Below are 10,165 nucleotides of genomic sequence, written 5' to 3' on the forward strand. Positions count from 1 at the left end.
ATCCTGAGCTTTAAATTCACTGCAGCCGGTGAATAAAGGATGTCGAGCTCCAGACATTCCCCTTTCAGACGCTCGGCTTCTGTCGGCGAGTCGAACCCGGGCTGAACCCTGGAAGTCTGTTCGGGTTCGTTGAGTCTGAATGGAAACCGAAGCCGATGGCGTGCCGTTTGGACGGCTGCAGACGTGGAGGTGAAAGGTCGTTTCACGGATGGTTTTTAATGGCGAGCCGACAGCTCTGGTTTCATTTGGCCCAAACGGCACCGCGCCAGCGGGTCATCGTTCTGGTGCGGTGGGAACGGCGAGACAGACTGTCCTGGGACCGGCCTGCCTTATTGAGCGGGGGGGGGCCGCCGGGGGGGTTCTGAGCGCCGGCTCGTATTGCCGGATTGGATTACCTTTGAAATCATTCACAGTAAATATATGTCAGTCTGGAATGATTCCACATCCCATAAACACCGGGAACAAGTATTAACGACGTGTAGAAGAAAGACACTCGAGGAATCTGAGGACGAGGACGGGTTGCTGCTCACCTCCCGCTCCGCTCCGATGTCATCGTCTCTCCTCCCTTTGGTGATTAGGAGATTGGGAGGCATCGTCTCGTCTTCGTTAAGATAAGACAATGAAGACAAAAGTCTTCCGAGTCCCAATCGGCTTCATCTACGGACCGAATCGCCTTATTGTGTCAGGTTCTCACAAACGAGTCGTTTTGATCCGGGCCTTGCCCTTCAGTCTACAGCGCCTGGGCCCCCGCCGGGCCCCCGGAGACCCACAGAGGCAGGAGGAGGACACGGCGCCTCACGAGAGACGAGGGGCGTGGCCTGATCCTGGTTCACCAGTCATTCGCTGGCCGCTCTGCTAGCTTAAAGTCTGACTACACTCGTGCTGCTAAATATGGTAGCATGGGGTTAGCGTAGCCTAGCACACCGGTCTACTTGGTTTAGGGTTTCATGTACATGGTCGACGAGAGAGGCCCCGCCTCCAGCAGCATCAAAGTGGACGCTGCTGTAGAACAAACTCCAACGGGTTCCACGCCGCGGTCAATAAAAGGCGAGACGCGGCGTTCACATCGCTGTGTATTTGTTAAACGTTATGAAAATACAACATAGAGAGCGACAGGCCAATGTTTGGAGACGGTACGGATACAACGGGAGGAAGAGGATGAAGAGGAGGAAGAGGAACCGGAAACTTGTGCCTTTTGTTTTTTCCCTCCAACATGCAGGAATTCCTCTCGGCCATTCCAAAACTCCGACTTCCGATTTAGGAAATGATTTTCCCAAATTACAAAACTTCCACAACCCATTTAAGGTGCGTGCACGCACACACGCACGCACACACGCACGCACACACGCACGCACACACGCACACACGGGACCCCTCCCGTGGTCTGAAGCCGGTCCGGACCAGTCCCGGGTTTTTACCCCGTCGTAGTAAAACGATGCTCGAAAGCTGATCGTCTGATAAGCAATCAATAAAAGGACGATCTGCAGTCGTTTGTCTTTGTCTGCGATTGACGGCCTTTGGCGTTCCCCTGAGGGGCAGACGGGCGGGTTGGGCGCTCGGGTCGTTACGCCACCTCCTCTAACGCGCCGTCGTTTAGCCGCTCCATGTAGCCGCGCAGCTCCGTGGGCTCGCCCAGCGCCACGTCTTGACACACCCACTTAATGTCCTGGCTTCCTGCCGGCGTGTCAACGCTCCCGCCCGAGGGGATGGCGGTGAACGTGGTGAACTTCACCCGCTTCCTCTTGGTGGTGGGCGAGTCTCCTTTGCCGTCCTTGGCGTCCACCGCCCGATGGACTTGTCCCTGCACGCTCTTCTGGGCCGGGACGCCGTTCAGCAGCCGGCTGCCTTCCTCCAGCCCGCTGCTCAGATCCACGATGGAGGTCTGCTCCTCCCGCTGGGGCGACAGCTCCGCCTCGCTCCCCAGCCACACCCAATCGTGGGCGTGGTTCATGTTCTCCTGGCCTTCCACCGAGAGCTCCTTGCGGCGGTACTTCAGGGTGTAGGAGATGCAGTTGATGAGGAAGACCAGGATGGCGAGGCAGAAGACGCCCAGCAGGGCGTACATGCCGATCTCCAGGTCCGTGAGTCCGCGGGCCGTCTGAACCAGGTCGTCGGCCATGTTCCGGCCGTGGGGGGGGTCCACCTGCGCAGGGAAGTCGACGGAGTCGATGGGAGTGTCCCGGCTGCCATCCGACGGTTTATCCCCGTTGGGTCGCCGTATTATGGCGCTCCTCGTGGTGGCGCTCCTGGAAACCTGCTCCTCCATGCCGGAGACGGAGCTGCCGTAGTAGGGGGACTCGAGTCCGGTCCGGTCCTGGAAGGGGGACAGCCTGTCCCTGTTCTCAGCGTCGTCTCCGTCGCCCTGAGCGAACTTCACCCTGACGCCGCAGCTTCCCGCTGCCAGGACGCCGCGGCGTTTGGACTTCTGGCAGACCTCACAGACGCTCATCTCCACCCGGACCAGCGGACCTCGGCCCTCGGCCTCCGTCACAACGACCGGCCATTTCCACGAGGGCTTGTGCCGCACCGTCACGACTTCCTGGTCCAGGGAGGTGGCGGTCAGGACAAAGACGTCCGAGTCGTACAGGTCCAGAGGAGCCACGGAACCGTCGCTGAACTGCAGCCAGGCGCTGATCAGCGCCTCCTGTGGACACAAAGATGAACAATCCAGACTGTAGAAAGTTCGGTTGAAGAGTTTTAAATATTCATATCAAATAGAGCCTCGTCTCATCTCATCAAACATCGGCGGGGAGGAGGAGCCGCCATCCCCCGAGGCGCGGCGGGACGTCCCTAATTACCGACGCTGCTCGCCAATCTCCGCGTGGCGATAGGACGGATAAACGGCCTTCCTCGCTGGAGGAGGAGGAAGCAGAGGAAAGGGGAGGAGCAGCGCTCAGGACGGTTTGATGGGCGGATCAAAGAGGTCAGAAGGAACGCCGAGTCGCCGCGTAGGAAGAGCCCGAGTCATGCTTGGTGCAGAAGACGGCGTTACGAGAGCACACACACACACACACACACGCAGAGACACACACACACACACACACACACACGCACACGCACACGCGCACACACACACACACACACACGGAGCTTTCTGAAATCACTCAAGGACGCCGACGGTGTGAAATGCGGTCTTTTGGTTTGCTTTTAATTAAATCTGTTGTAAAAGAAACGTATCTGGTTATAAAAGCGCTCTGCATTTAAATCTATGACATCATCATCACCGTTTAAATCTATGACATCATCATCACCGTTTAAATCTATGACATCATCATCACCGTTTAAATCTATGACATCATCATCACCATTTAAATCTATGACATCATCACCATTTAAATCTATGACATCATCATCACCATTTAAATCTATGACATCATCATCACCGTTTAAATCTATGACATCATCATCCCCATTTAAATCTATGACATCATCATCACCATTTAAATCTATGACATCATCATCACCATTTAAATCTATGACATCATCATCACCATTTAAATCTATGACATCATCATCACCGTTTAAATCTATGACATCATCATCACCGTTTAAATCTATGACATCATCATCACCATTTAAATCTATGACATCATCACCATTTAAATCTATGACATCATCATCACCGTTTAAATCTATGACATCATCATCACCGTTTAAATCTATGACATCATCATCACCATTTAAATCTATGACATCATCACCATTTAAATCTATGACATCATCATCACCGTTTAAATCTATGACATCATCATCACCATTTAAATCTATGACATCATCATCACCATTTAAATCTATGACATCATCATCACCATTTAAATCTATGACATCATCATCACCGTTTAAATCTATGACATCATCATCACCGTTTAAATCTATGACATCATCATCACCGTTTAAATCTATGACATCATCATCACCGTTTAAATCTATGACATCATCATCACCATTTAAATCTATGACATCATCACCAAGAGCTTCATGAAGGCGGCTTTCATGTCGGGACACTCAAAAAGAGAAGCTCCCTTATCTCCCTTATCTTTATTTAAAACGTCTAAACATGAAACAGCTGTTCTTACGCTTCACACCAAATGTCGTTTTGAATTTCATTCCTGTTTGTCGTTCCAAATAAAATCGGACATTATTTATTTAGAAGTACGGTCCTGCTGCAGTACCGTGCCTGCCCAGCCGGCGGTGTAGCGGTTCGGTTCTGACCTGCTTGGGGTTCTGCAGAACCTCCTGCGTGGTCGCCGTCGCCAGGATGGCCCGGCTGCTCCCGGGACTGAGCTGCAGGTCCAGGGAGAGGCCGGACACCAGCTGGACCCCCAGCGCCGAGATGGACACTTTATCGTCCACCACGGTGACGGTCCTCTCCGCCAGGATGGAGTCCGACAAGGGGGACAGCACCTGGGAGCGGGGGGGCGAACCAATCAAATCAGAGCACTCAGCATCCAGGGGCGTGTTCAATGACTAACAGGACCCACCTGGATCGTGGTCACGCCCACGTCCCGTCCCACCAGAACCCTCCGGTCCAGCAGCTGAGCGATCTGGGGGTCGTCCACCTTCAGGAAGTCCCACACCAGCTCGGTGATGTCCACCTGCCAATCAGAGCCCAGCATGAAGCCCGCCGGACCTCGAGGATCCGCCGCCTCGGCCACAAAGCGGGTCAGGACTCGGACCATGGCGTGCTGGTACTGCAGGGTGCAGCTTCTTCCTCGTCTGTCTTCCTCGTCCTCATCCTCACTGTCCCGGGTCGACCTGGCAAGAAAGACAAAGAAACGGCGGCTGACCGAACAACAGCTAGCATGCTAAACATCATGCTAGCACCATGTTAGCATGGTCGCTAAGCACGTTAGCATCGCTGACTGAAATCACACCTCGTTAACGGGAATCAGACCAATCAGACTCTGGCTGCTCATGATGTCATCACCTTTGATGTTTAGCACGCTGACGTTAGCATTTAGCATGTTAGTCGCTAGTCTGGCGTATTCTACGCATGCTAGACGCACGAGTCGAAGCTTCAGGACAGTCAATAACTGTTATTTCTAAATGATTTTGGAGCAGACTCCTCCTCCTGATGTTGACTCCTCCTCCTGACTGGAGGACATCTGCAGGGACACGTTCCTTCCTCGCCTCCTCCTCACGGCTTTGCTGAGGCAGCGAATCGGCCGACGGCGTCCCATCGAGTGTCCCCGAGACGCCGATGGGACAACGAGGCCCGGTCGGATCCGCGCCAACAGAAATACCGACTCCTCCCATCCCAACATCTGCCGCGCCTTCGGTTAGCGTTGCTTATCTCGTCCCGGTTCTGACGGGGATTAGGAAGGCGAGTCGGTCGACAACTCGGTGGCGAGCACGTCCACGACCGTCCCACGTCTCGTCTCCCTGCGCCTGTGCCAGCTCGCCCGCCACGTGTTCCTCGCGGGGTTCTTCGTGGACCGACGCCCGTTCTCCCCGGCGGCCATGATGCTACTTTGCAAGGTCGCGCCTGCTATCCTCGGATAAACAAAGACGGGCGGAAGACAGCGAGGACGCAAAGCGCAGTGCGGGCCGTCAGCGGCGGCGGCGCCGACACCGGCTGTCCCCGCCGATAAACGGCAGCGTCCTCCGCACGCCGCGCCGTTCGTCTCTCATTAGCTGACGGTCGGTTTGAGTTACAAACGTTTTCTGGAGCGTCACAATCAGGAGTTTAGAGGACGCTGCTGACGTAAAGCCCGCCCCCTGCCGTACCTCCGACCGGCGGCCATGACGGGAACCCTCCAGCCTTTGATCTGGCTCAGCTCCGTGTCCGACACCTCGATCTGGAGCGGCAGGCGGGGGGTCCAGACGCTGAGCTGCAGCTGAGCGCTCAGGTACCCGTAGCTGAAGTTCACCGCCATCCTCATCTGACCCTTCGTCTCTTTGCCGTTCACGAACACGTAGTCGCACCTGTCCGACACCTGTGGGAGGAGAGGGGAGGGTTAGGAGACGATAGGCGTGTGTGTGTGGGGGGGGGGGTCCTCCTTCAGCTCCGCTCACAGGAGGAGATGGGGAGGGACGGCAGGTCGCGGCTCCGCCTCCTTTCGCCATCTGCTTCACGAATGGAACCGATTTGGTGATTTGGGCCGTCCCGCTCCGCCTCGGAGACGGGTCTCGTTTCCAGCGTTTGATTAAAGTCCAGAACCGACAGAACCGCTCAAACGCGCCACCAACAAACACAGAGGGCCCCCAGAGGGCTCCCATCCAGAGGGCCACCAGAGGGCCCCCGTCCAGAGGGCCCCCGTCCAGAGGGCCCCCATCCAGAAGGCCCCCATCCAGAGGGCCCCCCCATCCAGAGGGCGCCCGCGGGCCGAGTTAATCAGCGCGTCTTCAACAGAGACGCCCGTCGTTGGGCTCTCAATCAATCTATTGATCAATCCTTCTTCTGGCGACTGGACGCAGATGGAACGGACCCGTCGGGGAGTTCTGATTCTTCTTTCTCCACAGAAGCATCCATTCATCACAAAGCGGCGGCGTCCTCAGTCACGTCTTTGTGGCGCTCCTCTGTTCCACATCGGCGCTCGAGCGACGGCAGCAGCGGACGCTTCGTTTTCATTAAAACAAATATGGATGCAAACGGCGACCTGAGGGAACGCCGCCATCGCCGGAACGGAACGTAAAACGACCACCTTCAAAGCGTCCCCAGAATAAAAGCGTAAATATTCAGATCTCCAGGGAGCCATTTATTTTATTTGTTTGTGTTAAATCTGCAGATTTTGAGCCACACAGGTGTTCACAGGTACAGGTACGGGTCGGTTTTCCTCTCTGTAATATTTGACATTTTTATGACTTAGTGGAGCAAAAACCTATTTTTTTGTCGAAAGCTAAATGTTTAGATTTAGATGTTAAAACTTAAATGCAGTTTCTTTAACTATTGTTTTATTTGAGTCGTTTATTAGCGTAATTGATGATGTCATTGTGTTTAGCTTGGCAGCTCTTTGGTTCTGTTATTGATTTGTCGTTTTATAGCGTACATAAAACTGAATCCATCCCAGCGCCTCTTTCTACGCGACCCTCCAGAGCGCGATTATGTCATTATTATGGAAATGCTGCACCCATAAACTGCGTGTCCCAGAATGCATTCTGATTTGGTTTCACGCAGACGAGCTGCCAGCTAACCCAGATAGCTTCTCTAATGCAAACGTTTCTAGCAGCATTTTTAGCGGTTGTAGCTAAAGTAGCAACACGAGCTAATAAAGCTAATGGTGACTTCATCTTACTGACCTTGACCACGTCTTCGTCGGTGGACCGACACCTGACCGCTTCAGAGACGTCGATAACGGAGGCGTCTATTCCCACGGTCACCACCTTCACCGGGACCGCCACCGTCTTCCCGTTCAGGACGGCGGTGTTCAGGATCTCAGAGTCCTGGGTTCAAAGAGGGAGGGGAGAGGGGCCAATCAGAGAGCCGTTCAGTAACCGGCGACAACGGCAGGCAAACCTGAGGGAAAAATCCCGCCGGACATTTCCTCCGATTACTGATCAATGAGTGGTTGAATCTGAGAAATAGGCGGACGTGGAAATGTGAGTGGATTTAATCAATACTTATATCAGGAAATCAAGTTGGTAAAAAAATGAAACTAAATGCTGGTAAAGAACGTTTGAAACAACTTCATTGATTTAATATCCAGCTACCTGATTGGCTGACCCCGTGCCGCGTTCATCGGCATGGCCCCGCCTCTATTGAGCAGCAACGCTCCGACGGGATGAATGTGAGCGTGACGGATGCAGAATGGATTCTGTATCCCGTCATAAATCAATTCCCCTTCGAGTCAAATAACGGCCGACAGATTTCCTGATGGCTCCCCCGCCGCCGCCGCCGCCGCCGCCGTTTGCTCACGATTAATAAGAACCCAGGCGCCACTTTATTGGAAAATATCCCACTGGAGCAATGATCTCATCCGTGGCCACGCCCACCGGCTGTCAGAAGAGGCTTTTCATTGGCTCCTTCGGCTGATTGTCGGGCCGAAGCCGCCCCCCCCCTCGCCCTCAACCAGGAAGCAGAGAGGATGATGGGAGCACGAAGCTCAGAACCCAGGTTCTGGTCTGGGGGTCAAGGTAACAGACCCCTCCCCCTGAATCGGCCTCTCCTTAAAGAGGCGAGCGGCCCGGTTCTGATCCGGACCGTGTCCAGGATTCTACCTGATGGGCCGGACCTGGAGATGCTGGCACTTCTTCGGGGGGGGGGGGGGGGTTGTGAGTCCAGTCTCCCCCAGACAGCTGTCCCTTTGATCAGTAGTCGTGGGGGAGGCGCCGGCCCGTTAGCATTCAGCTCGCCGCTGGGGCCGGTAACCGGGCCGTGATTTCTGCCAGTGTCTCGATTGGATCTGAAAATAAGTGAGATTTATGGTGTCGGCCCGAGTGGCGCCGGCAGCATGACAACGAGAGGCTCGGTCCGTCCCGGCGTCGCCAACGCATCCGCGTTCTGACGCCGCCACGGCAACAAGCGATCGGGTCAGCGCGGTGCTGCTGCGGCGCCTTCCAGAGCAGCAGAGTCTATCACGCCAGAACCGGAACCGGAGCGGGTTCAACCCCAAGAGAACCACAAACCCTGCACTGCAGCTCGACCACGGGGGGGCGGAGGTCAGGACCAAGGGTCGACCTGGAACCAAAACCAAACAGAATTCTGTTTCCCGCATCTCATCTACCGACGGCAGGTCTCTGACTAATCCTAAACCAACTAAGCTATTAAACTCTCCACCAATAAAAAACCGCGGCTCTCTGGAGGAGAAGAGGTCACAGGAGGTCAAGGAGGCGTTCCCGTGAGGACTCGTTGTGTGTGTGCAGGTGTAGGTGTGTAGGTGTGTGTGTGTGTGTGTGTAGGTGTGTGTGTGTGTGTGTGTGTGTGTGTGTATGTGTGTGTAGGTGTGTGTGTGTAGGTGTGTGCAGGTGTGTGTGTGTGTGTGTGTGTGTGTGCAGGTGTGTGTGTAGGTGTGTGTGTGTGTGTGTGTGTGTGTGTGTGTGTAGTTTTGTGTGTGTGTGTGTGTGTGTTCACACACTCCTCTCCACTCTCGCTGTTTTACATGCCGTCAAGTGTCGCTACTTTTAAACACCTTTTCCTCCGGGGACGGGACGCGTGATGGCGCCGTTGTGGCGCTCGGCTAGCCTAATTAGCATTACAGGCTGCATAGCACGCAATTAGTGCGTCCACTTCATGAGCCTTTAGCCGTAGCCGACGCTAATGGATCGCTCCTATTGCAAACTTCACCACGGCGGGGGAACGGTTTGGTTCTGGTCCGCTGGAGGACTCCGGGCTCCACGTGTGCCGGTCCTGCGCTGATGAACGGCGCCACGGCGGGGGAACGGTTTGGTTCTGGTCCGCTGGAGGACTCCGGGCTCCACGTGTGCCGGTCCTGCGCTGATGAACGGCGCCACGGCGCTACCTGTGCAGCGTACCTGAAGGCATGCGAGCTTCAGGACGTCTAACGATGCGTTTGATAAATGGTGGTCCAGGTCTCGTTGGTCCGGTAGAGACGCCGCGGCGCCGGGCCGGGCCGGGCCGGGGTCAGTGAAACATCGGCGGGTGTTGATCGATGACTTTATCTCGTGGGAGCAGGCGTGGCCAGAGAAGGCCGGGCTGATGATGTATCGTTTAACGATATCGGGGCGCAGCATGCGAATACAAACGCTTCTCCTCGCGGCGGCGCCGGCTAACGCTCCCGTGAGCGAGCGCCGTTTGGTGTCTGGGCCGGAACAGGAAGACTGATGAGTCCAGATATGATGTATGCCCCCGTCCTCCTGCCCCCGCTCCATCATCAGGCGTCCGCAGCGTGGGGAATGATGATGAGGGCCGCCCGGACGGGAGCTTATTACCCCGCCACGGTGGAGATAAAGGAGCGGCCCCCTGCTGGGCGGCGGGCTCCGCTCAGACATCCAATTACTGCCTCTCGGATCCATCGGAAGACGACCTCAAGTGAAACCACGCGGCCCTTTGACGGCGGCGTGGAGGCGGAGGACAATTCATCTAGCATGTTGCTACGCTAATGCGCGTTTGTCTTGAGCGAGCAGAAAAACACACAGCGAGGAAAAGAAGGAGCCGGAGAGCGGCGGCGGCGTCTCCGAGGCCTTTCATCGTCTAAACGGCCTCAGACTTTCATCTTCTGCCTTTGAAATGATTCCCGCTCAGACCGGCTTCACGGTTTGAACCCGG

General features: G+C 55.2%; 1 protein-coding gene across 1 annotated transcript in view; it reads right to left on the reverse strand.

Annotated features, from left to right (window-relative positions):
* Window positions 1-1,514: 1,514 nt before the first annotated feature.
* si:dkeyp-14d3.1 (transmembrane protein 132C) overlaps window positions 1,515-10,165 on the reverse strand; it is a 23,288-nt gene continuing 14,637 nt past the window's right edge. The window contains exons 3-7 of the mRNA XM_068738477.1: window positions 7,240-7,383; window positions 5,728-5,936; window positions 4,482-4,755; window positions 4,213-4,404; window positions 1,515-2,644 (exon numbers count right to left, since the gene is read on the reverse strand). Coding sequence (XP_068594578.1) covers window positions 1,565-2,644; window positions 4,213-4,404; window positions 4,482-4,755; window positions 5,728-5,936; window positions 7,240-7,383 — 1,899 coding nt within the window. The 3' untranslated portion in view covers window positions 1,515-1,564. The remainder of the gene's footprint in view (window positions 2,645-4,212; window positions 4,405-4,481; window positions 4,756-5,727; window positions 5,937-7,239; window positions 7,384-10,165) is intronic.

The sequence above is a fragment of the Brachionichthys hirsutus genome, chromosome 4 (genome assembly GCF_040956055.1).
Source record: "Brachionichthys hirsutus isolate HB-005 chromosome 4, CSIRO-AGI_Bhir_v1, whole genome shotgun sequence".
Taxonomy (NCBI): domain Eukaryota; kingdom Metazoa; phylum Chordata; class Actinopteri; order Lophiiformes; family Brachionichthyidae; genus Brachionichthys; species Brachionichthys hirsutus.